Source organism: Polypterus senegalus, chromosome 15 (assembly GCF_016835505.1).
Source record: "Polypterus senegalus isolate Bchr_013 chromosome 15, ASM1683550v1, whole genome shotgun sequence".
In the NCBI taxonomy this organism is placed as follows: domain Eukaryota; kingdom Metazoa; phylum Chordata; class Cladistia; order Polypteriformes; family Polypteridae; genus Polypterus; species Polypterus senegalus.
The window spans coordinates 9,210,452-9,237,821 of record NC_053168.1 but is presented as its reverse complement, the minus strand read 5'-3'; the positions used below and the strand labels follow the sequence as shown (position 1 = coordinate 9,237,821).

The following is a 27,370-nucleotide window of genomic DNA, read 5'->3' as shown; positions in this document are numbered from 1 at the left end:
TACTAAGGAAAAATCCACAAACCACTGAGGCCACAAATTCTGAGCCATAACTTCGCAGGGGTCGACTGTACAGCCAATGAGCCTTTAATGGTTTCACTCTTTCACAACCAAAGGCTAGCTAATACACTATGGTCCATTTAAATTTGAATGGAGATTACATTAATACAAGTTTTAAATTCTCTGTATGGATGGATGACTTGACAGGTGCATGGGGAATAGCAAAGACAGGCCAAAGGATGGATTGAGTGTAGGAGGATAAATGGCTGGAATGACAAATGGATGGATGTATGAAAGAGAGGCTAGGTACAGTCAGGTCCACAAGAATTTGGACAGGGACACAATTTTCATAAATGTGGCTCTATACGTCACCACAATGGATCTGAAATGAAGAAATCATTACATGACTGAAGTTGTAATCTATGCCGTCATGGTCCTTTAAATGCCGTTTGACAAACTCCAGGTGGGCTGTCATATTTGCCTGATTGATGGAGGGCTACTGAGATGGTCGTATTTCTGCCATCTCAACAGAAGAAGTCCATTAGAGTGACCACTGGGGGTCTTGGCCACTTCCCTGGCCAGTTAATCAGTTTGACGGGATGGCCTACTATCAGGAGAGTCCTGGTGTTCCCAGACGTCTCCCATTTTACAATTCTTGAGGCCACTGAGCTCCTAGGAACACTCAAAGCTTTAGAAACATCTTGATCCCCTTGTCCTGATCTGGACGGCCAACTCTAGAAAGGGCCCTGGTGCTCCCAGATGTCTTCCATTTCATAATTATTGAAGCCACTGCATTCCTGGGAACACTCCAACCTTTAGAAATGATTTGAACACCAGAACCCCCATCCTCATCTGTGCCTCAACAGGATTTGATCATGGAGGTCTACCTTGGACTTTATGGCTTGGTGTTTGTCCTGACCTGCAGTGTGAATTGTGCGGCCCCCTATAGACAGGGACACACGTGTGCCTTTCTAAATGATGTCCAGTCAGTTCAGTTGGCCACAGGTGGACTCCAATCAAGTTCTAGAAACATCAAAAGCAAACAGGATGGACCTGAGCACAATCTGGAGTACCGCAGCAAAGGGTCTGACTACTTCTAGGAAAGAGAGATTTCAGTTTTTGATTTTTAATAAACCTTTCTGAAAACATGTCCTCACTTTGTCATTATAGGTTATTGAGTGTAGGTTGATGGGCACAAATGGCAAATGTATGTATTAAAAAGTAAATCTACGACCCAGTGGAGTGTGCAGAAAGCAATGGAGTCTGTAGACGTTCTAAAGAAAACAACTTGTAAATAATGACACGCACTGGCTGGTCATTCCCGCAGCACACTAATGGCTTTCTGGTGCCTTCCCACAGGTCACAAAACGAGACGGCCGCCGACGTGATCCTGTTGACTGTGCAGCGGTACCTGCAGTCCCTGCCTTTTGATTACAAAGGAGCTTCCGTCATCACCGGGCAGGAGGAGGGCATCTATGGATGGATCACTGCCAACTATCTGATGGGCAATTTTCTAGAGGTACGTGGGAATGCACAAAGAGGGCAGATTTGTTTTAGAAAGGTGACGTGAGCTTTGCCGATAGGCAGGCACCAGGCTCCTGCTTTGGATGCCCAGCACTGCCACAATACAATATGGCACCCTTAAAGGAGTACTCCACCTAAGTATGGCTTTTCTTTATATGTTACTTAGTGATGGCTGAGGAAAAATATTAATGTTCTGTTTTTATGGAGAATGGAGACGACATTTCTGATAGAAAGGGACCCAATGGTGACCAACACCAGACAACAGCAAGTGGTATTGAAAACGTTCATGACAAAAATGTCAAATGCTCACAATGTGCTTCCAAATGTGTTTTTTTTTTTGTTGCTAAGATATCATTAAATAAAGGTGGCACAGTGGCGCAGTGGTGACGCTAATACCTCGCAGCCAGAAGACCAGCGTTCACAAGCAGGGTGCTACGTGAGGGTATCCTCTGGCTGCATCCATTTCCTCTCAAAGACATACAGATTAGGGGAATTGTCATTGCTAAAATGGCCCAAGTGTGTCTGCGTGTTCCCTCTGTGATAGACTGGCACCCAGTCCAGGGGCTGTTCCTGCTTTGTGCCCTATGCTTGCATAGGTTTAGAAAATGGATCAGCTGTGCTACCCGTCTAAGACTGCGTGAAATCTGAGTAATCAACATTGACCTCAGTGGTAACGTTTGTAGTGCACCACCTATTGGAATGTACAGTGTTTTGTAATGCATGAAGTATTAAAAGGCATTGCATCTGTCATTTCAACAGATGACGCATTACAAATATTTCCAGCAATAAAATGCATTACTACAACTGTTTGAGATGTGCCATCTGTTGTAATGGCAAAAGCAATGCACATGTCTCTGTTATATGCCATTTGGTTGGGATTCATAAAAGCAGTGTTAATGTTTGTGACGCGCCATCTGTTGGAATGACAAATGCAATACACGTGTCTATGTTATATGCCATTTGGTTGGGATTCGTAAAAGCAGTGATAATGTTTGTGATGTGCCATCTGTTAGAATGACAAATGCAATGCATATTTCTCAATTATATGGCGTTTAGCATGGGATTTGTAAAAGCAATGTTAATGTTTGTGATGCACCATCTGTTGGAATATTAAATGCATGCATATGTCTCTGTAAGATCTCGTTTAGTATGTGGTTCATAAAAGAAGTGCCAATATTTCTCATGTACCATCTGTTGAAATGACAAAGGCAATGCATTTTATTACTACAGATATTTGTGATTTGCCATCTTTTGGAATGACATAGTCGTAGCAACCAGACAAATCCACAGACATTGTCCTTTTATTAAGGTGGTACATGGATGGATGGATTGTTAAAGAAATAACTGTACAAAATCAAAGTAGTCCACAAGCAGTATCCCCTTCAAATAGGATCACACGTTTGAATTGAAGACAGGACTCGTGACCAATGAGGAAGAGAGAGAGAGCAAGAGAGACAAGTCATTAATTCAAAAGCACAATCCCGTGTGAAGGGTCTTATTGGTTAGGAAAGTTATAGTAAAAAAGATGTCATGGTTTTGTACTTGATAAACAAGAGGATCATGAGTGAAAGTGTTTTTATTTTCCAGTGATTCAGTTCAAAGCTCGAAGCATAATAAGTGAATAGAGCGAGAATCGTAAATCAGATAAGTGAGACTCACTCGCACATACGCTTTAAACATCTACTTGCAAAATGAAAGATACTGACGACAGCACGCATGCGCTGCAGATTTAAAACCAGTGAGGCAGCAACACTAACCACTGTGACACTCGGCTTTTTTTTGTTAATCCGAAAAGTCTTAAAAAAAAGCAAAGTATTATCCATACATATAGCGCCTTATACAGGGCAGAGGCAGAGATTCCATTCTGGTTGGCCCTGCTGTGTGTTACCTTTGTGTCTGTTTATACTCGTAACATTGGAATGGGAATTGAGAAGATTCATACCACATCCCTTTTAAAACAATGAAATGTGCTCTTTAATTTAAAAGTAATCTGTCTGCTGTAGCATCAGGATCAAAGAGCTCTTCGGAATTACTAATAACTAATAGCAGTTTTTCAGTAAAATTGAGCCTTCCTCACAGAACTGGCCCCTGCAGTGTGGCCATCTTGGGCTTCCACGTACAATTCCTGCGTTGCAGACACTCGGGGTCACTCCGGTTATTGTAGATAATGACGTCTTCTGGTCAACTTTAATGAACATTTTACTTTGATGTTGTTTAGAAAAACCTTTGGAACGCCTGGGTGCGACCCCACGGTGCTGAGACTTCGGGGGCCCTCGATCTCGGCGGAGCTTCCACCCAGATCGCCTTCACTCCAGAGTGGGAGGACCGAGGAGACAGCACCCTGAGCGTCATGCTCTACGGCTACGAGTACCACGTGTACACGCACAGCTTCGCGTGCTACGGCCGGGACGAGGCGGAGAGGCGTCTGCTAGCGACCCTGGTGCAGGTAGGTGCCTAGGGGCTCGTCCGTGCGGCTACGGGTGGGCTCGAATTGGGAAATCAGAACGGGAGTCCGTCATCGGATTGGAAGAAATACGTTATGCTGCTGACTGTGAATGGCGCTATATATGATAAAGGTTGAAGGAGTACATTTTAAATTTGATCATTTATTTGTAAACATAATTCTTATAAAGCTGAACTCTGTGAAAGGGGATGTGACTGATAGTTTGATGGACTGAACTTGAATGTGTAAATAGTATTTACTAATATTCTGCTGTCTGTGAAGAGCGCTAAAGATGATGAATATGAATTGAGTCATCCGTTCACTTTTAATTTATTTGTGTATCTATTAGTTTATTTATTTGCTTATTTATTTTCAAAGGACAAAGAGCAATGCTACTAATGCCAAGCGCAATATGTAAAATAAAGATTAATTTATTATTTAATCTCTTTATTTGCTTGACAATCGCCTTATGGTACTGACATTTGAATAAAATAGTGATTAATGAATTCATTTTATTATTATTATTATTATTATTATTATTATTATGTAGTTGTTTGGCAAAAACCACCGTGTGATTTTTCATTCATTCATCTCTACGTATATAGCTTTAAATCAAGAATATATATATATATATATATATATATATATATATATATAATAGCATTATTTCGCAAAGGTATTTCATTGTTTCAAAAAATTAAATTTGTTGTGCACAAGTATTGCATTATCTCACAGTCATTGTTGCATTATTTCATAAAAGTATTACTTTGTTTTGCAAAGGAATTGCTTTATTTTGCTAAGGAATTGTTATTTTGCAATAACTTTTTGTTTTATTTCGAAGAAGTATTGCCTAAGTTTAATACTGCATGTTGTTAGAATTTTGCGTTATTTTGAAAAAGAATTGCATTATATTGAAATAATTGTTATTTGCAAAAGTATTGTTATTTCTCAATAATTATTGCATTATTTTAAAAAGTATTTTTTTTAAAAGGATTATATTATTTTGCACAAATAATGCATTATTTTTCAATACTTTTTGCAAAAACACCCCGTGATTTTTCATTCATTCATTTCTACGTAAGCGTATTTCCTTAAATCAAATATATATATATATATATATTACATTATTTAAAAAAAATAATTGTGTTGTTTTGCATAAGTATTGCATTATCTCACGTTAATTGTTGCATTATTTCACAAAATTATTGCATATTTCGCAAACGAATTGAGCTATTTTGCAAAAGTATTGCGTTATTTTGCAATAATTATTGTAAAAAACACTTTTGCAAAACAACACAATAATTATTGCATTATTTCTTAACAATAATTATTACGTTATTTGACAAAAATATTGCTTCATTCTACAAACGAACTGTGCTCTTTTACAAAGATATTGTTTTATTTTCCAATACTTTTTGTTTTATTTCGCAAAACGTGATGTGTTATTTATGAAAAGAATTGTGTTACATTGCGCAAATTATTTCGCAAAATAATTGCACTATGTTGCAAAAGTAGCCTATTGCTGTATTCTGCAGTAATTGTGTTATTTTGCGAAAGTATTATTATTTCACAGTAATTATTGAATTATTTCACTAAAGTATTGCTTCATTATGCGAAATAAGGCAACACTTCTGCAAAACAGCTATTATAATTATTACGCTATTTTGCAATATCTGTTGCATTATCCATCCATCCATCCATTTTCTAACCCGCTGAATCCGAACACAGGGTCACGGGGGTCTGCTGGAGCCAATCCCGGCCAACACAGGGCGCAAGGCAGGAACCAATCCTGGGCAGGGTGCCAACCCACCGCAGCTGTTGCATTATGTTGCAATTATGTTATTCCGAAAAATATCACTTTTAACAGAACAATTAGACGTTAACAGAATTTTATTTTCAATTTATTTTTTAATTGTAATTAATTCAAAATGAACACAATAGTATTATTCCGAAAAATAATTTCTAAATTGATTTACCTGCTTGTTTATTTTAAGCACACCTAATTAGGATGCTCTCCGTGAAAGGCCCTGTATAAAATGAAGATCCATTCTTTCACTCTCGTATTCCTTTAGATAGACAGACAGATAGATAGATACTTTATTAATCCCAAGGGGAAATTCACATTCATTTAGCATTTCATCTTTTTTACTTATTTGAAAAGCACGTTATGACACTCGCATCTGGGAACGGCACTAAATAAAGTAAAGATCGATCGATTGATCCGTGCGTGCAATGAATTCTTTCATTCTTTGACTTGCTAACCTGTCGCATTATTTTTCTGTGCCTATGAATGCCGCTCGAGAATATAAAGCTGCAGTATTTGATTCGAGTGATTTATTTTTTTAAATGGAGCCTATTTAGGCCATAGAAAAAGTGAGCTGTATATATTTGTAAACAGTACATGTATCTTTAACATTTTTGTAAATATATTTTTGAATGTTGTTCTCAGAAAACATCCAGCAGCGCCTTCACAGAAAACCCCTGCTTTCCTCAAAACTACGTGACGACGCTGAGTGCCAAGTCGATATTCGGAAGTCAGTGCACCGCCACCTACAGGACGGAGGACTACAACCCCAACAGCCGCATCACGTTTGTGGGGACCGGAGATCCGGGGCTGTGCCGGGAGACGGTTTTCTCCTTGTTCGACTTCACGTCCTGTCACGGGAAGCAGCAGTGCTCGTTCGATGGCGTCTATCAGCCCGAGGTCATCGGCAAATTTGTGGTAAGAGTGCCAATCGTTTTTTTCCCCAGAAGTATGCAGCATTGATGAGTTTTTGTGGAAGAGTGGAGACAGTCAGACTGAGGGTTTGTGTGAGTTATAAAATAAGAGATGATGGCTTAGTGGACCAGCTATGTCCTGAATTATATGAGCTGTAACCCAGAGTCATCTTAAGCGCATCATAGGCCCCCCCAAGCAAAGTAGTGCCCTTAAGCCCCTGTTTGGATAGCAAAACAAAACCACACACAGGTATCAGAAAGAGCGTGGGCACCTATGCTCCTGGGACTCCCGGCCAGTGCCCATTGTGCCCAGACGTTAAGATGGCTCTGTCTGCTGTGCAGAAATCAATGTGTCTGAAGCAATGCAAGCCACTCAGGTCATGAAATCTTTAGATGACCCCATGGAATCAGGTGCTGGGCTGTGATAACAGAAGTGTGACAGCCCGGCACACACGTGGATTTATTGGGATGTTTTCACATAAAGTGGCTTACAAGTCACCAGTGTGTGGACCTTACGAGTGCTATGGCGTGCAGTGCCTTTCCAAAGTCCTCAGACCCTTCGCTGTTTTCACATTTTGTCACATCGCAGCCTTGTGATAAAATCGTTTTGATTCGTTTTTTTGCCCCCTCATCTGGCAACACGCAGGACCCCAGAATGACAAAGCGAAAAGAGAACTTCAGAAATGTTTGTATGTTTATTAAAAAAAAATAAAAGATTGAACTCCCACAATGACACACGTTTTGAGACCCTTTCCTCAGAACTTTGTTGAAGCCCCCCTTAGCAGCCAGGCCAGTGTGGAGTCTTCTTGGGTCTGAGGCAACAAGCTGCCCACACCAGGATTTGGGCATTTTCTGCCATTCTTGTCTGCAGATCCTCTCGAGAACTGTCAGGTCAGCTCTGTCACACTGACACAAGAGGGACATTACCACCACAGGGACCAGGGTCGTTTTAGAAACTCAAGGACTTTTTTTTTGTAGCATTCCCATCACAGAGACTCAGGTCATTTGTAGTTCCTGGTGGGTAATTCCTGGTACATTTTGTAGCCCCTACTCCAGAGTCTGAACATTTCATTCAACCAGAAACCATCATGGGTGGGGCTTGGGTGATGAAGTAAGCTGATTGGTTGACAACAAGCACTGGCGCCATCTTACAAATCTGTTAGCAGTTTGAACTTTAGAGATTTGCCAGAGAAGATGGAGCACCACACTTCACACAGCAATCGCTTCGAAGCAATAAGTTGCGGGGAGTCTGACATGAACTCCTGATCACACCGAACTCTTCATAGCCGTCACCCACCATGGACCACATCTAAACTCTACGTGGTGGGGTTCCCCATGAGGTCCAGAGCACGTTGATGCAGTAATGAGGGGGGTCCTCGTCACCTCACACCGTGTCACTCCTCATAGTCGACTCTCTAGTATGCTGCAGTGTGCGCCTTATTGAAGCAATAATTTCCCCAGTGAAATCATGTTTGCTTCAGAGGGTCCCCCTGTGAATTCCCCATCACGCCACATTACTCTTCATAGCTGTCTCCCACCACATCAAAGCAATCATTTTTCCACCATGAAATCACAACTGCATTAAAGCAATAAATTTAGGGGGTCCTATGTGAGCTCCTGACTGCACCGTACGTCGCTCTTCTTTGCACGTCACAAATTTTGCATTAAGGTTACGATTCCTGTTGTGTGGTGGGATCATAACACGCAAGTGTGCCAGGGCCTTGCATAGTCCAGGAACTCATCACTCCCCAAAAATAAAGTTCATGCAGTGGGAGGGAACGCACCCAAATATTCAGACCCTTAGCTTTGGCTCAGGTATATTTCAGCCAGGTCTCCTCCTCTGGCTGGGGTTCAGTTCCTCATTTTTGTTCATTTCTGAGTCATTTCTTTATGTTAACGTTACTTTTCTTAATTATTGGCTTTGTTCTCCATGCCCATGTCCGCTGTTGCCAGCTCTTTTCAATGGAAAGTCATGAACACAGGCTCAAAAAGGGTCTGGATGATGTCATCACCTCATTTGCATATCTGTATTAACTCTTTAGACTTCGCCCCATCCATCATAGCAGTCGTGCTCTGTCAAGCCATCATGCAATGACATCATTACCTCATCTGCATATCTATATTAACTCTTTAAACTCTTCCCCATCCATCATAGCCGTCATGCTATGTCATTACCTCATTTGCATATCCTTATTAACTCTTTAGATTCCACCCCATCCATCATAGCCATCGTGCTATTTCAAGCCGTCATGCAATGACGTCATTACCTCATTTGCATATCCATATTAACTGACATTAAGCTGATCCTTTCCAATACAAGTACTAGAGATCATTCGTTTACCAAGTGAGTGCAGGTGATTACTATTTAAATGATGCGCCTGTACACTTGTGTGTTGTTTCTCTACCTGCCTGCAATGACGGCTGATCTTAAGTGTCACAGTCCGGAGCAAATATGGGAGCGTAAACTTCAAACAAGATCATTATTTCCTATGCCGTGTTGATCGTGAGATAAGGCAATTTGAAAATGAATGTGTCAAGGTCTGTCTTTGCTTGTCATCCATTGGATGGTCAATTTGAAAATCAAAATGATTGACTTTTTTTTTCATTAATTGGATCTCAAAATTTTCCAGGCACCGTCTGTTCAAACAAGGATTAATGGTCGAATGCGCTCCATCGAACATGTTACATGAATTGTTTTTAGCAACCTGAGGAAAGAAAAGTCATTTATGTCAACTGAAAATGTCTCTAGACTCTTTTTTTTTAATAAAGTTGCCAAAGGGGTCTTTCCAGCGACCTCATGACCCCCCATGCTCTCCCAATCCATCTACTGACTTCATAGGAGGAGTCACCAGAGACATGAATGTCACTGCCTGATATAGCGACTGCCTGTGTCATGTGCTTTGTGTCATGTGGGAGGTTCCCCAGGAGGCGGGGCCACCTTCCCATCACTGCCAGGGACCGCCCACAGCCCTCTAAAGGTGGAACATTTCCCATAGTTCCTTGTAGCTCATTTCAAATATTAAGATTGGGAGCGATGAGTTGACTTGTGTTTCTGCTGTGCTTTGTGTTTTCTGATTTTTATGGATTATTTCTTTGACCTTCTGCTTTGGTTTTTTTTGGATTACAGTATAGGGACTTTGTTATCGGATTGACTTTGCTACAGGCAACTCTTTTTGCCTTTTGTGTTCTGTGGTGCTTTCCTTTGTTTAAAAACATAATCTTTATATTTTATTATAGCGTGCCACATAAAAAAAAATTGTAATGTATTTTCTGCTGTCTGTCTGGTTTGCTAGTTGCGGGCATCAGGATAGACCAGGGGTGGGCATTAGTGGTCATGGTGGGTCAAAGTGGCTGCAGGTTTTTGTTCCAAACCAGTTTCTTAATGAGAAGTCACTTATTGCTGCTTAAGTCACATTCTGATACTTCATTTTAGTGGTCTCGCTTGTTAAAGTCCCTCCCCCCCAATTGCTTATTTCCGTCTTAAACAGCTGCATTCTCTGTTTAATGGCTCCTTATTAGCAATAAGATGTAAATGACAAAGGAGCCAGCGGTTCTCTATCTCGCTTGTTTCGATTTACATCTGTGTGTGTTCATCATGCACTATTTGATTTAATAAAACATTTCATAGAAAAATGTGACAGACTGAAACTAATCCATCTTAGGCTTCAAATGATTTTGATGACATCCTTGGAGAGGAAAAAATCTACGATAGAAGAACCTAACATTGCAGACCAACAAGCTATAAAATGAAATAATGTCTGAGACGGGCAAGGATTGGTTTCTAATTAAGCAGTTGGGTTGGAATGAAAACCTGCAGCCACTGTGGCCCTCCAGGACTAACATTGCCAACCCCTGGGATAGCCCATACAGCCTGTGATTGACAGTGGCGCCCCCAGAAGGAAGGACATCTGGTTTCTTTCTTCTGGCGGAATTTGCATAAATCATGCCATTTCTTGAATGGAGAGGAGAGCAACCATCGTGAAACAAAAAGACGGATAAGACCAATCTGAACTGATGAGCATCTGCCCGGGGCATGAGAAAAGGTTCAGCAGTTCCCAAAGACTAGTCTGTAGAGGTTGAGGTCAGCGATTCGTTCTTAAAAACGTGCATTTTGCATTCCATTATATCTAGTGGATTCAGGTGAGCTCACAAAGTCTTTTTTTGCTTTCTCGTATACGAAGTATAGGGAAGTTATTGTAATCGTCCAAAAATTCGATATCGAGATTTTAATGAATCTCGACGTTTTAAACCTCCCTGAGTTTGATTTACTTTCTCGTAGGGAAAGTATTCTAAACGATTAAACATTCGATGTTGAGATTTTCATGAATCTCAGCTTTTTAGACCTCCCTAACTTTCTCATATACAAAGTATAGAGAAAGTATGGGAATCGTCCAAAAATTCCATTTTGACATTTTGATGAATCTCAATGTTTTAGACCTCCCTGAGTCCGAAAATACAATTTTTGGAATTATGTCCGTGTGTCTGTATAGGTGGAGGTCAGCGATTCGCTCTAAGAACATGCATTTTGCATTCCGTTATATCTAGCAAACTTGGGGGAGCTCATGAAGTCCTTTGTTACTTCCTTGTATACGAAGTATAGGGAAAGTATTGTAATTATCCAAAAATTCGATTTCAAGATTGTGATGAATCTCAACATTGTAGACGTCCCTGAGTCCCATTTTACTTTCTCGTAGGGAAAGTATTGTAATCGTCCAAAAATTTGATTTAGAGATTTTAATGAATCTCAACGTTTTAGACCTTCCTGAGTCTGAAAATACCATTTTTGGAATTATATCTTTATAGGTGGAGGTCAGCGATTCGCTCTAAGAACATGCATTTTGCATTCCATTATTTCTAGCAGATTTGGGTGAGCTCATGACGTCTTTTTTTGCTTTCTCGTATATGAAGTATAGGAAAGCTATTGTAATCGTCCAAAAATTCGATATCGATATTTTGATGAATCTCGACGTTTTAAACCTCCCTGAGTTCGATTTACTTTCTCATAGGGAAAGTATTGTAAACGATCAAAGATTTGATGTTAAGATTTTCATGAATCTCGACGTTTTAGACCTCCCTGACTTTCATGTATACAAAGTATAAGGAAAGTATGGGAATTGTCCAAAAATTCCATTTTGACATTTAGATGAATCTCAATGTTTTAGACCTCCCTGAGACCGAAAATACAATTTTTGGAATTATGCCCATGTGTCTGTATAGGTGGAGGTCAGCGATTCGCTCTTAAGAATGTGCATTTTGCATTCTGTTATATCTAGCAGACTCGGGTGAGCTCATGAAGTCCTTTTTTACTTTCTCGTATACGAAGTATTGGGAAAGTATTATAACTTTTCAAAGATTCAATGTCAAGATTTTAATCAATCTCGACATTTTAGACCTAAATGCATTTATTTGAGCCTGTAAATGCGCATATGTGACTCTGTTTATTCATTTCTTTGAGCTGATCATTTCAAAAAGGGGGCATACGGCAGGGGGTGCAGGGTGTCATATTGTTCTAACCTGTTTATCCACCGCATTCAGGTTAGGAAAGGTGAGTGGTGGCATTCGGACAGTTTCAGTGTGTTGGGTCCGATTCGTTATATTATTAAGATCCAGGGTTTGCCTTTATATTTAGCTGGGGTGTGATGGTAAACCCCCTCTAGTGGGCATTTGTGAAAATGTTTTAAGGATTTGGTGCTTTGGGACTCGAAGAGTCTAACTGCAGCCTGCAATACCTATGAGATATGTCAGGTAAGACCAACAACATCAACCACGAAACGCCCTTTGAGACAGATATCCCCCCCCCAACAATAACCATACTTTAACGGGGCCCTAATGTTAACCACAGTCTACTGCGATGGGTGTTTCATGATATTAAGGCATTACATGACTGACCTCATAGGTACTGCGGTCTGCAGTTACACTCTATGGTAGGCCTGCAGCGTAACAGTCGACAATCCAAACATTTCGTTTGGAATCCACCTGCGGTCGTCTCCACTGATTGGACCGATGAGGAAAGCCACACACCCGTCTGAAGAGAAGGTCCAACAATTGAGGACGAAGGAATTGCCTGCAGAGCTTAGCGACAGAATCGTGTCAAAGTACATGTCAGGGGAAGACTACATAAAGATTCACTCTGATGTCTGGCTCAACGTCCTGCTGGATTACCCAATTTGTACTGAGCTTCAGCTGGTGGACGGCCACCCTGACATTACCCCGTAGGACACCCTGAGGATTCATTTGTGCCTCAATGAAGGGAAGCTGTCCAGGCCCAGAGGCAGCAAAGCAGCTCCCCAAATCATGACGCTCCCCTCACCGTACTTCACTATTGGCCTGATGTTTTTGTGACTTTTTTACACGAGATCTACTGCTGCGTGTTCTTCGTGAACAATTCAACATTCATTTATCCTGTCCACCAAGCATCGAGGAGTGTCATGGTGGTCTTTGTCAAACTTTAGACGTGGAGTGCAGCAGCTTCCTTCTTGGTGCCCATGGGCATCATGGCTGGTCCATGTTTTGGGTATAGTAGACAGGAAGACAACAACAACATTTAGTTCTATAGCAGGTTTTTATACAAATGATGGAGCTCAAAGTGCCTTACAGGAATGAAAAATATAAGATTAGGTAATACTAAGTAACAAAGAATAAAGTAAAGTCCGATGGACAGGAGGACAGAAAAAAACAAAAAAAGACTCCATAGGACTTGAGTAAAAAAAAAAAAAAAAATCTGCAGGGGTACTGAGGCCACGAGACCACCCAGCCCACCCTAACATTAATGATCTCAATCAGTCCTCATGGTTTTAAGGCTTCACGTGGAAGAATTTGATGATGATGATGATGGTCATGTGGACCTCTGGCCTTCCATCCATCAATGGAAGGACTGCACGGTGCTTTGATCAGGTGGTGGTGGCGCAGATCAGCACCACAGAGAACCAAAAAGAGAACAGCAGAGAAAGTTGAGGTTAGTATGGAGTGTGGAGATATGATAAAAACAATAATTCAATGCATATACAGAATATCAGGTGTGACAGGTAGGGGTCGCTGTTGCCCCGTGATACCCTCAGACAACACTTCAGACACCAGATAAAAGTTCAGAAATTGATTTAATTTCTTGAATAATGTGCACAAGGCACCTCCATCTCCACAATACTGTCAATAATAAATCAATAATCACAATAATACAATCAATAACCACAATCCTCCACTCCCAGCAGCTCCATCACCCTTCCTCCCAACTTGGCTCAGCCTGCTGGGGTTTCCCAGAGTCCTTTTATATTTCTTGACCCGGACGTGCTTCTGTCCCTCAGTCCATGTGATTTCATAGCACTTCCGGGTCAGATGAAAACTCCTTCTTTTCTTCAGCACAGAAGTACTTTGTTTCTTCCGTCCCGGTGACTAGGGAGTACTTCCGGGCTATATGGAAAATACAAATCCCTGTTCTTCCCTGCAGTCATATTTTATTCCCAACAGAACACAGAAAACATATCAAATGCTGAAAGTGAGAAAGTGTACCATTTTAAGAAAAGAATCCGTTCATTTTGAATTGGACGGCAGCAACACGTCTCAAAAGAGTTTGGCCAGGGCCGCGTCTACCACTGGGTAGCCAGTGTTGTGCATGAACGAGTTCAAAAGAGCGCCTTCATTGAACAAGCTAATTTTTCTAAGAACGGTGAACTTAACGTAACGTATTTATTTGCAAGTGAAGAACTTGACCGTTTGCGCGTTCAGTTTTAGGTGACATTCTGGATCAGGTTTAGGTCCAGATTAAACGTTTTTGCCTTATTCTGTAATGTAGGGGTGGAGCCGACTCTGAATACAGTACTCGGATAAGCACAACAGTGGATTTTTACAAATATTTATTACGTACAACTTTTTTTTGCCTTTTATTTGTATTTGGAAAAAATAACGTCAAATCAAATCGCCGATGTCTGTGTCTGCCTGCTTGTGCTTAACCTGCACCCCTGCTGACACGAGCACACGGTGAAGCTTCGCACTCGCTTTTAGGAAAACGTTGGACTTTGCGAAGCCACTTTATATTTTTCTCCATTGGATATCCAATATGTGATGCGAATTTTGACCGGCAGTGTAACAGGTATATTCACCTACACTCTGGTTCCACAGTCACCATTTGTGTTACACGGTTGGAAACAGAGCGGAAATTTATATGGACACTAGTTGATTACCCAGTGCCTTCGCTCACTGAGTGCAAAGGAAAAAAATAAAATGTATTTATAAAATAAGTTATTAAGTAGTAAAACATTTTGACAAAAGAATTTGAAGAACATATAAGAAGCGTATAAATTATTAAACAGTAAAAGTTTCCATAAGAGAATTTGAATGATATATAAGAAGTGTATAAATTATTAAACAGTAAAACATTAACATTTAAGAAGTAAAGACACATTGAGTACTACTGCAGTTGTTTCTGGTAAACTACCTGCTTGATAACCTTGCACTACGTGCCTGTGATTTAAGAGAAAAATTATTCTGAAAAATGTGGACGCTGCCCTTCTGTGCTTAACAGGCAGAAGGCCCAAACAATTCCCAAGTCCAATACTTTACATGAAGAGGTCGGTACATAATCTTAGATGTAAACCCTCCATCTTCTTAAAAGAATTCATCACAAAAGCAACCTTGAATGTTGCGGGTTTTTATGGAATTCACTAACTTAGGTTTAAGGTGGATCCATTTAGAATGAGACCGGGTAGTCCTCATTTTATATGATCCAAATTTGTTAGAGGGGGATTTTTTTGGTGGGCTGATTTATAGGTTTTTATAATACTGTATAGCTCTAATTAAACACCATAATATGTATAAAATTTAAATACCTTAAATAAAGGCTTGCACTGCGTTTGCTATAGTAATCTTAGTTAAGTCTATTGTGAGAGGGAAGGGGGTCCAATTCTGGACACATATCTGAGTTTTAATCGGATGTGTTCAGGGATATTGGAACTATCAAACCTTACAAATGATAGATAGATATTAGGAGCCATTATAATAAGGTGTGTTTAATAAAATAAGGTGTGTTTAAATAGTTTAGAATCTAAAATATGTGCTCCTTTGGTGGATTAAAGTGCATATTACACATCTGTATGAAGTGTACCAGTGCACATTTACCCTTAGGGGTAAATTAAATCTCTATTAACCCTCACCTTAAGGGACAGTAAGTAGCCGTGCACCGCAATTTACCAAGAGAGTCACGCTTCGATGGTGTCGATCACACTCATTCGCAAAGATTTCCACTGTCCAAGGAGCCGACGGGGCACTTGAAGTGTCACAAATGGTGCGAAAAGAGAGGACGCTGCCCAAAACTGCGAAGCTTTCGACCCGGCAGAGCAGCCCGACATTCCGCACCTTCCAGCATCCACTTTGTTGTCACGACACCTCGTCGTTGAAGGTGGTCTTCTACAGCTCGGCGCAGTTAAAAAGTAGAAAGACGCAAAGCTGTTTTCTTCATCTCTTCTACTATCAAGTACTGCCAATTAAAAAAAAAGTTAGAATGTGGCAGTTTATGTGACAGTCACTTGGATGAATAAATAAAACTTCTCTGTCAGAACGCTCCTGGCGGCGGACGGCTCAGCGTTGTAGTTCAGAGGGCTGGGAGAGGGCGACACGGGGCGCACTTCTATGGGATGGATCGGCGTGTTTGTGTTTACTTCTTTTCAATATCAGTAAAATAACTCTCACACAAATAATAACAATTCGTAAAGACGATATAAAAATGGCGTCCACAAACGAAGTGATTAGTTCCTGTATTATAATATGTTCTGTGGTCATACGTAATTTCCGTTTCAAACGCGAAAAGAATTTTATATATATAGACTTGCATCTATTTCATTTCATTTTTGACCGGGAAGATATTAGCATATATTTGGCTAGCTTCCTGCATAATAGCTTCCCATGAAAAGCACCATACAGAGCTTGACTTATTGATTGACTGCAGTGAAGCCGTGAGTCAAGCAATTCATTGTTGTAGACATTCCGTTCAACGTCTGATATAAAAAATGGCAGCCATTGCATCCTAAAGTCAGGTAACGTTTTTTTTTTTTTGCCATTGTGTTTCTGTGCAAGGCACTATACAAATATTTTACTAATTCAAGTAAAAGGCACTATATTATATGAAAGGCACTATATGATTGCTTGATAGATAGATAGATAGATAGATAGAGAGAGAGAACTTTACTTCTCACCAGCTGGAAATTTGGCATTTTACAGAAGCTCTTCAAATAAATAAATAAATACATAAATAGGTAGAAAAGTAAATAGACAAATACACACACACACAAGAATGACTATAAAGCAACACACACCAGAATGACTATAAAGCAAGAAATTCAAAAGATAGAAAATTTCTGACATGGCTGCTACAGTCACAATGAGACATTATTCAGGCGTATATCTATTGGTAGAAAGAAGCCCCCATCACGGTTCTTGACTCACTTCTGCTCAATCATTTGTTCGCTGAAAGTCCTCTGTTTTGGTGCGTCAGAGAGACAGGATGTGCAGCGTTGTTCATAATGGGACTCAGTTTTGTCTTCATACGACCTCCAGGGGGTCCAGAGTGTGTCCTATAACTGAGCCTGTCCTTTAAGTTAGCACGTTAATTCAATGGGCTTCTCCTAAAGTGATGTTATCAGCCCGACACACCACCGTGTATAAAATCTCACTGACCATCAGAAGAGTTGTAGAAGATGTGATGGATGTCACTTCCAACCATTAATGGAACGCCATATCCTAAGTTAAAAGAGTCTGTTCTGCCCTTTCTTGTATAGTTCCTCTGTATTCTCAGACCAGTCCAACCTATCATCCATGTGGACCCCCCCAAGTACTTGTAGGAGTGCACCACCTCTCCATCCACTCCTTGAATAGGCTCTTTGGTGCAGTGAAAGTCAGTTAGCAGTTCTTTGGTTTTGCTGATGTTAAGGTGCAGACAATTCTCAAAGTTCTCCCCCGGACTCCTCTCCTCTGTCTCATCCCCCTTACCAGTGTACCCCTTAAGTACAGAATCATTTAAGCATTTCTGTAAGTGACCTGACCTGCTGTTCTGTTTCTAGTCTGAGGTGTACAGAGTGACGAGCAGACAGGCCTGTTCCCTGAGGCGCTCCAGTGTTGCTCACACGGTTCTTGAGTCTCACAAACGGTGGTCTGCCCGACTGACAGTCCATCATGCTCATCCACCTGCATATCACAGGGTTCACCCCTTAACATGTACTGAAGTGAAATAAGTATTTACCACACCATAGATGTTATTCTCAGTAACAGGTGCTATATAAGGTTGAGATGTCTTGATATATTAAAGTAGAATAAACATTTATTACACCAGAGAAGCTGTCCTTTATGAAAGGTGCTATATAAATTTAAGACTGACTGACTGAATGACAAGCCAATGTGTTAAACATCACCTTGCTGTCAGTGCCATCATGGCCGGTGTGACAATCTGGTTGTTTCTAAAGTGAAAGGGTGTGGCCCCCTATGGTCGACAGTAACCCAGACAGCACCCCCGTAAGCCCCTGCACTCCACGGCCCCACAGACGTCTTAAGTGCAGATGCTCTTCCACGTGTGTAATTGAAGATGCTGACAAATAACTGAATGAGTGTAATTACAGCTTTACGGATCCAAATGATGACTCGCACTGAGACTGGAATGTTGTTGCTGTCTGCCATTTCAGGCCTTTTCTGGGTTTTACTACACAGCAGAAGCTTTGGGTCTCAGTGGCTCCTTCTCCCTCGACACCTTCAATTCCAGCACCTGGTCCTTCTGTGCGCAGGAATGGCAAATGGTGAGTTTGTTTTCTGTCCATTTGTGTCAGCATGGGCCGCAAAGGCATGGAATGTGCTCGGTAATCCTGGGGTGTTATGCATGAGGTTGGCATGCCCAGGTTCTCGTTTACGGCTTTGCCGGTTCACTGCGGTGAGTCGCCCCAGACTGGAAATGACTGTTTTCAGGTAGAGGTGATGTTTTACCTCAGGTAGCTAAACAAGACTAAATATAGCTTGACGGCCAAAGTCATATTTCTCTGTCTCTGTCATCGTTTTATTTTTAGCCGTTTACAAGATTTGCAGGTATGGCACTAAAAAAAGAGGTAAGACACATCACTCCCTATAATAAAACTCATGAATGACTTTGCTAAATTGTTAACAAGCCGACTGCAGCCTTGGGTTTCGTGTACAATTATAGGGTGGTGACACTTAGGTGACAAAATACAAATTATGACAAGACAATACAATTGAGACAAAAAGGAAGACAAACAAACATAAAACATGTTGATTTCTGCCACAGCATGCCACGTGGCTCAATGGCAAGATGGCCAGAGTCCTGCAGTGGCCCAGTCAAAGCAACTGCACCATTCAAAAAGTCAAGATAAATGTATTTATTTAAAAACAACAGAAGTTATACCAAAGTGCTATTCAAAGGAGCCTATAAGACAACCGTAAAGGGAACAATTACAGTGGGGAAAACAAGTATTGAACACATCGACGTGTTTCTCAGTAAATCAATTTCTAATGGGCGATTGACACGAACTTTTCAGCAGATGTCAGTAACAACTCAAGTAATCCACACATACAGTACAAAGAAATCAAAGTTATGTGTAATAAAGTGGAATGACCCAGGGAGTACGTATTGAACACGCTTACTGAAATGCATTTCATACTTTGTTGGTGATGTCAGCTTCAAGACGCCTCCTATATGGAGAAACGAGTTGTATGCATTGCTCAGCTGTGATTTTGGCCCAATCTTCAACACCAACTGTCTTCAAATCCGGAACGTTCCGGTGGCCTCTTCTATTAATTCTGATCTTCAGTTCTTTCCATAGATTTTCAATTGGATTCAAATCGGGCGATTGACCGGGCCATTCTAGCAGCTTCTTTATTGTCCTTCTCTGACACCAATTAAGAGTTTCCTTGGCTGTTTGTTTGGGATCCTTGTTTTGCTGAAATGTCCAGCATCCTGGTAGATGGCAACAGATTCTTATCAAGAATAATAATTCTTTGCATTTATGTAGCGCTTTTTCTCACTACTCAAAGAGCTCAGCAATTGCAGGCTGAGGGCCCGACAGAGCAGAGTCCCTTTTGGCATTTATGGGATTTGAACCGGCAACCTTCCAATTGCCAGTGCAGATCCCTAGCCTCAGCGCCACTGAGCCCCACTACATTTCTCCATTCATTCTTCCTTCAATTCTATGAAGTCTGCCAATACCATATGCTGGACAACAGCCCCCCACCATGATGTTCCCACCTCCAAACTTCACAGTTGCTGTGGTGTTTTTGGGTGTCATGTCTCCTCCAAACATGGTGTGTGCAATGACATCCAAAGAGTGTCATTTCTTTGCCTAAGTAACACACTATATGGCCAAAAGTGTGTGATGTCCCTTTAAATGACTGAGTTCTGGTTTTGTATTCTTAACGGGTGCATCAAATAGCCCATCCAAACTACTAAGTTTTTGATACAGACGTTAGTCTCCATTTTCGCTTTTGTCCACAATAACCCAGCGTTTAACGGAGAATTCTGAAAATGCGCTCCAGAGCCACTTACTTCTGCAGCCTCAGCACCGTGTCACTGAATAAAGTAAAATGAAATGTGCCAAATACACACCATCTATCCATCCATCCCTCCAACGTTATTCTGTCACTTATCTGGATCTCAGTCATGGGGGCGTGATGGTCCGTGTCGGCTCCATGCTCCCTTCTTGCTTATGGGAGCCTCTTGAACCCGAACTGTCAATAGTCATGAACCAAGATGAGCCGGGCAAAAGAGGACACACACAGTCAGCGCTGGGTAGGTGCAAACATGTTCAGTGCTTCTATTTAAAATAAATCAAAACAGGGCAGTGCTCTATCTATTAAAGAGTCGATAAATAAAAAGTCCATTAAAGCAGTTCAATAAATAATCCATTAAAATGAGGTTAAAATCACAGACTCGAATCTGTTCTTTAAAAACTCACAAGCCCAGGTGCAGTCTTCTAAAACCGACGCCTCCTCTGCTTGCCCTGCAGCAAGGAAGATGCCCATCTGGCAGGCGTAGCCCACCTTCTTCACAGGCTCGGGTCTCTGCTGTGCCATTGGCTCCCAGCAGGGCGCAGCACCGCGTCTCACTCCTTCATCTCCTGCTGCCACTCCTCGGCCTTACCATGAAGCCCCCTTTGAGCATCGGGTCACTCCAGCTACTCCATAAAAAATGCTTGGCTGGAGTGGCCCTCTTCATCCCTACTCTCCCCCTAGGGGCTCTCCTCCCAGCTGCCTGCACCCTGGCATCTCCCGATCCTGCCTTACTTTGTCCTCCTTTTCTTTAATCCTCTGTCTCTGATTGCGCTCTCACTTTCATCTCTTTCTGTTTCACCCTCTGTCTCTCTCAGCCATGCAGGCTCCTCTTATGTCGGCCTGATTGGGCCCAGATGTGACACTCTGCCCATTCCGAGGTCATGAGGGTGGCACCTGACTGATCCGCTCGCTTTTGCATGTGAATGCACAATCAGCATTCAACCCCGGAGCAGCATCGTCATGCGCACATCAGCACCCACATGTGCTCTCAGGACGGTGATCATTTATTTAAAACTTGTCCTACGCCACGGACCACTCATCACGGGGGCAGCAGTCTAAGCAATGATAGGACATCATCTCACACAAACACACATGCAGAGACAATCAGCAGTGGGATATGAAGCTGTTATTGAAGATGTGCTGTTTTGTTTCAGCTTAAAGCCAAACATTCAACAATGAAAGAAGGATATCTGCGTTCCTACTGCTTCTCAGCAAATTACATCTACAACCTTCTAGTCCACGGGTACAAATTCAACTCACTTACCTGGCCACTCATCAGCTTCCAAAGAGAGGTGAGTCTTTGTCTTTTTCTCGATTCCTAGATTGCTTCAGTCTATGCTTTTCTTTGCTCCAACCAATCTCTTAAAATTTCTCCACAGGCTTTACCCAACATCCTGCAAGTAATAATAATAGTAATTAATAATTCTTTACATTTATATAGTGCTTTTCTCGCTACTCAAAGTGTTTTTCATAGTGAGTTGGGATCCATTTCAATCACCAATAATGTGCAGCACCCACCTGGATGACGTGATGGTAGCCATTTTGCACCACAAATGAACTGTTAGGTGGTGAAGTGGTGAAAGAGATAGTCAATTAGAGATATGGGATGAGAAGGGGGCCAGAATAACCAGGCCATGGTGGAGAATTTTGCCAGGACATTGGGATACCCCCTTCTTTTTACAAAGGATGCCCAGGGATCTTTAATGACCACAGAGAGTCAGGCCTCATCCAAAGAATGGCGCCATTTTGTGAGTTCAGGGTGTGGTGTGTAGATGGGTGCAGAATTGGATCAGGCATAAGAAGCAGAGAGTGATGGTGTGAGGACCCTCGTCAGAAGTGGGTGCTATTAGGAGTGGTGTCCAGCAGGGGGCAGTGCTGTGGCCACTGCTATTTTTAATAAATAGAAATGATTTGGATAGGAATATAAATAACAAGTTGGTAAAGTTGGCAGATGATACCAAGATAGGTGGATTGGCAGATAATCAGGAATCTGTTGAATCATCACAGAAGGATTTGGACAGCAGACATGCTTGGGAAGATGAAATTTAATGTCAGTAAATGTAAAGTATTACACATAGGATGGAAGAATATGAAGTTTAAATATACAGTGGGAGGTCAGAAAATCAAAAGTCTACCTTTTGAGATGGACTTAAGAGTTTTGGTAGACTCATCACTATCAACTGCCTCAATCTTGACGTTTTACTCCTCCCAGACTCCGATTTACTTCCTTGTAAGGAAAGTAATGTAATCATCCAAAATTTCCGACCCCAAGATTTTGATAAATTTCAACGTTTTACTCCTCCCTGAGTCTGATTTAATTTCTCGTAAAAAATGTTTTGTAATCGTCCAAAAATGTTGACCTTGAGATTTTGATGAATCTCGATGTTTCACTACTCCCTGAATCTGATTTAATGTCTTGTAAAAAAAATATTGTAATTGTTCAAAACTTTCAACCTTGAGATTTTGATGAATCTCGACGTTTTATTCCTCCCCTGAATCTAATTTAATTTCTTGTAAAGAAAATATTGTAATCGTCCAAAAATTTCAACCTCGAGATTTTGAATAATCTTGACGTTTTACTCCTCCCTGAGTCTGATTTACTTTCTCATAGGGAAAGTATTTTAATCGTCCAAAAATTAGATTTCGAGATTTTAATGAAATCTCAACATTTTAGACCTCCCTGTGTCCGAATATTTCATTTTTGGAATTATGTCTGTGTGTATGTGCGTGTGTGTGTCTGTTTATGTAAACACAATAACTTGAGGCCGCTTTCACTTCAGTTAACCAATTTTGCATATAAGTATTAGGTACAAAACATAGATTTCTATCAACTTTTGGGCAATTTCCACTAATCGGAAGTGGTACTTTTCCTTTTATTGATGCAGCTGCAGAGTCCGATTTATTCAACTTTACTTAATTGTTCAATATATTATTAATTTGATTAGATTTTTTGATGATGGTTCTTTAATGTACGTAATATAAAAATATAATCATTGCCTTTTGGTTTACTCCTTAAATATCCATCCCCATATCTGAGTATATGAGAAAGTCGAGGGGAGACCACTCCCGATTTTTTATCTCTTGTTGTTATTCTGTATTTTATTCAACAAAAACAACAACTTAATCACAAGAACAACGGCTGAAAGAAATACACTTGGACTCTCTATACCTCTTTCCTGCGTGGCGGAAAAACTAATTTCAAAATGTGTTCTCTTTTGTGCAGGTCAGCAAAAGCAGTATAGCCTGGTCCTTGGGCTACATGCTAAACCAGACCAACATGATCCCAGCCAAGGCCGGGCACTTCAAGCTACCCATGAGCAGCTCCGTCTTCGCCGGACTCCTCTTCACGTTCTCCTCTTTGGCCATCCTCAGTCTCTTGTTCCTCATCATATCTTTCGTACACGCATGCGAATTCTGCGGAAGAAGCGGCATACTGGCACTTTGACCACAGAAACCCCGACACGTTCGGCGTTAGCGTTGCTGGAAAGGAAAGTCGGAAAGGATTTTTGGATTGGATTGGAAACATGGAATGAGGCTTCTCGGAGGAAAACTGCAGTTCCGAACATCAAAAATGAACTTTGAAAAGTAGAAATTGAGAGAATAGTGATAGATGTACAGAATGGTCTATTTTATATGTACTTCCAAAATTAAAAGCCTTGTTAGCGCGCCTGTGCCCTGTGGACTTTTAAGAAGGACAGAGGCCTTCTTCAGTGTGTCATCCAAAGGCCACGAAAGCCATTCTGGTGACATTGGAGAAAAGACTTTTTCATAAGTATCTGGCTAGAGCGTTCATGGGTTTTGATGTTGGCAGCTCCCAGCCTACCCGATGTACGTGTAGTGGGACATGTGGTGTTATTGGGTGGGGGGCACCCATTGCAGTTGTTGAAGACGAATAAATACTGCATTGTTTGGTTTTATACTTCAGCCAATGACATTTTAGACCTTGTCTAGAGAGGGGTCCGGAGGGATACCCGGATTATCCATCTAAGGGGTGGGAGATCTGGAGGCAGCGGTAACCTTAGAGTCCATAAGGTCCACCCTGCAGTTCCAGAACTCTGGGCCTAACATCTGGGGTTGAGCCTTTAAGTGGCTGGAAGCCCCTCTCATCCTGTGCTTGACACCCATCCCTGCATAGTCCTTCAAGGAAACTCTTAAGTTGACAGCTTAACCCTCTAAGACCAGAAAAATGTAAAAATTTAGACTAAATTAATAAAAAAATTATCTTATTTATTAAAGCACAAAATAAAATACAAAGATAAACGATTACATGTAAATGACATGGAATAGAGTAATTTTGCTTGTTGCTTGCTACAACTATTGGCTTGTGTAATACAGTTAAAATATAAGTGACAAAAAAAAAAGAATATTCTTACAACGACGACCACAGATTCTGACCTTCCTCCCTGTCTTCAAGATGATCTGCTTTTGTTTCAGATCTCATTGGGTTTTTATTTAGAATTCCTGTTCCAAAGTGTACAGAACCTTCTCATTTTTACAGAACTTTTGTCCCACCCAGGACTGAGATGGTGTAATAATTTTTTTAAAGGTCTAATAATCCTTTACATGTATGATTAAAATACATTTCCTTGCCTAAGTAATGCACTATATGGCCAAAAGTGTGTGATGTCCCTTTAAATGACTGAGTTCTGGTTTTGCATTCTTAACGGGTGCATCAAATAAAATAAAATAAAATCAAATAAAGCATATAGTCGTGGAACCCCTATGGCAAACATTGGGTCATACTGCAGAGGTCAGCGACTTTAAATGTGACATTGTCACAGTCATCCACTTTCACTGGACCAGTTAAGAATCACCAGCCGACCAGACACTCACGTCTTTTAGATGTGAGAGAAGCTCAGATTACTGGGAAGACAACCCAGAAGGCTACAGGGAGTACATGCAGACTCCACACTGGCAGCAGTCAAGAGCCAACCGCTGCACCACCAAGCTACACTCTACACTGCAAGTCAAAAGTTTTACAACAGCTCAGTTTTTGTTCATATTGAATCAGCTGTAATGCAATGAATGACCTAAAATGGTGAAAAGGTAAGCAGTAAACTACCAGAGGTTTAAACTTAAAGTTTAGGTTAGCAAAAAACAAAAATAAAGGAAATATCCGAATATTACAAATGGGCCTTTTTTAGGGTACACCTAATAGGTTACAACCTACAGATGTTCTGCAGCAGTTCAAGTAAATTAAACCTTGCAAGTTGAAGCAAACAATTTGCACAGGTGTGCCAACTTCTGCTGATTACTTAATAATAATAATTTATTTTATTTATAGGCACCCTTCATGGCACTCAAGGACATCGCATAATAAGTCAAAGAAAACAATTCAGATAAAATAGCATTATATAAATATGATGATAAAAGCGCAGAACCCTACAGTCAAAGGGCAAAACCAGGGGAGTAGGCCAATTTAAAAAGATGAGTTTTAGGTCTGGATTTGAAGCTAGGAAGTAAATCAATGTGGCGGATACCAAAGACGAGGAGCAGCAAAGCTAAAAGATCTAAAGCCCAAGGTAGATAAACGAGCAGAGGGCGTAACAAGGAGGGCTGAGTAAGAAGATCTAAAAGTACCAGCGGGCATTTAAGTGTGTAACAAATCTGAAAGATACAAAGCTTTGAATGTTAATAACAACATTTATTTCCAGAGCACATTTTCATACAAATGATGTTGCTCAAAGTACTTTACAAGATTAAGAAAAAAGAAAAAGAAAAAAATAAGATTAGTACTAAGTAGTAGTACTAAGCAATAAGAATAAAGTAAGGTCTGATAGCCAGGAGGACAAAAAAAGCCAAAAAAAAAAAAAACTCCAGAGGCTGAAGAAAAAAAACAAACAAAATCTGCAGGAGTTCAGAGGTCCCAAGACCAGCCAGCCATCTCCCTGCAGCCCCCTTGTGGCACCCACCGACCCCAGCTGTGCTGCCAAACTACAACTCCTGGTGTTCCCTGCTGGTTCCTGAATGGGCACCGATATGAAGGGTTGCTGCCATCCAGTGCCTTGGGGGGGAATAGAAAGTCCAAAGCAACCTCTTCCACTTCTGCTGGGCTGTCCGTCCAACTGGTCTGGCCATCTCTCCCGGGTCTGGTCCCTCTCTCTTCCCTGGCCGGGATGTCTAACTGCCTTCCAGAAGCCTCTCGCCCGGGTAAGAAACCATCCCTTCTTCTGGTTGCAATGCCAGCCCAGACCATGTGGTATACACAGCAGGTACCCCATTAATCCGCTCAGATCACAGTTCTAATAATGCTAGATTGTAAAAAGAGGACTTCCAGACCAAGAAAGTGACAGATACAGGAATTGGATCTAACTGAGAAGTTCAAGAGTTAGATTTTTTTTAATAAAATCAGAGATTTCAGAAACAGTACGAAGTGTAAAGGACAAAAAATTTAAGCAAAAGCAGAATTAGAAATATTGTGTAGTCTGCAGTTGGTTGTAAGAGAGTGGATGCTAGGTGGCACTGTTGCCCATCTTTTCCCAACAGACAGATGCAGGACACAGAATAAAATCACAAAGAAGTTGTTTAATTTCCTTTTCCTTCTTGTACCGTGCCCAAAGCACCTCCACCACAATAAACAGGCAATAACTAATAATATCCATCCATTCTCCAGCCTGCTATATCCTAACTACAGGGTCAAGGGGGTCTGCTGGAGCCAATCCCAGGCAACACAGGGCACAAGGCAGGAAACAAACACTGGGCAGGGTGCCAGCCCACCGCAATAATCAATAACACTATAATTAAACACAATATTTTCTGCTGCACTCCTCCCAGCAGGCTCCGTCACAAACCTCCCAAATCCGGCTCACTTGCTGGGTCTCCACCAGTCCTCTATATAGTCCTTGACCCGGAAGTGCTTCTGTCCTTCCTTCCATGTGACTCGTCAGCACTTCTGGGTCAGATGGAGAACTGTATTTTTTTCCTTCAGCCCGGAAGTACTTCTGTGCTTCCATTCATAGACATACAACAACAACAATAACAACATTTATTTCTATAGCACATTTTCATACAAACAGTAGCTCAAAGTGCTTTACATAATAAAGAATAGAAACATAAAAGACACAATAAGAAAATAAAACAAATCAACATTAATTAACATCGAATAAGAGTAAGGTTCAATGGCCAGGGGGGACAGAAAAAACAAAAAAACTCCAG

The 27,370-nt window shown here is 41.1% G+C and overlaps 1 protein-coding gene across 1 annotated transcript in view; it reads left to right on the top strand.

Annotated features, from left to right (window-relative positions):
* entpd3 (ectonucleoside triphosphate diphosphohydrolase 3) overlaps positions 1-24,923 on the top strand; it is a 51,306-nt gene extending 26,383 nt beyond the window's left edge. The window contains exons 5-10 of the mRNA XM_039737478.1: positions 1,357-1,516; positions 3,740-3,967; positions 6,414-6,686; positions 18,346-18,456; positions 21,370-21,507; positions 23,439-24,923. Coding sequence (XP_039593412.1) covers positions 1,357-1,516; positions 3,740-3,967; positions 6,414-6,686; positions 18,346-18,456; positions 21,370-21,507; positions 23,439-23,660 — 1,132 coding nt within the window. The 3' untranslated portion in view covers positions 23,661-24,923. The remainder of the gene's footprint in view (positions 1-1,356; positions 1,517-3,739; positions 3,968-6,413; positions 6,687-18,345; positions 18,457-21,369; positions 21,508-23,438) is intronic.
* The last annotated feature ends 2,447 nt before the right edge of the window (positions 24,924-27,370 follow it).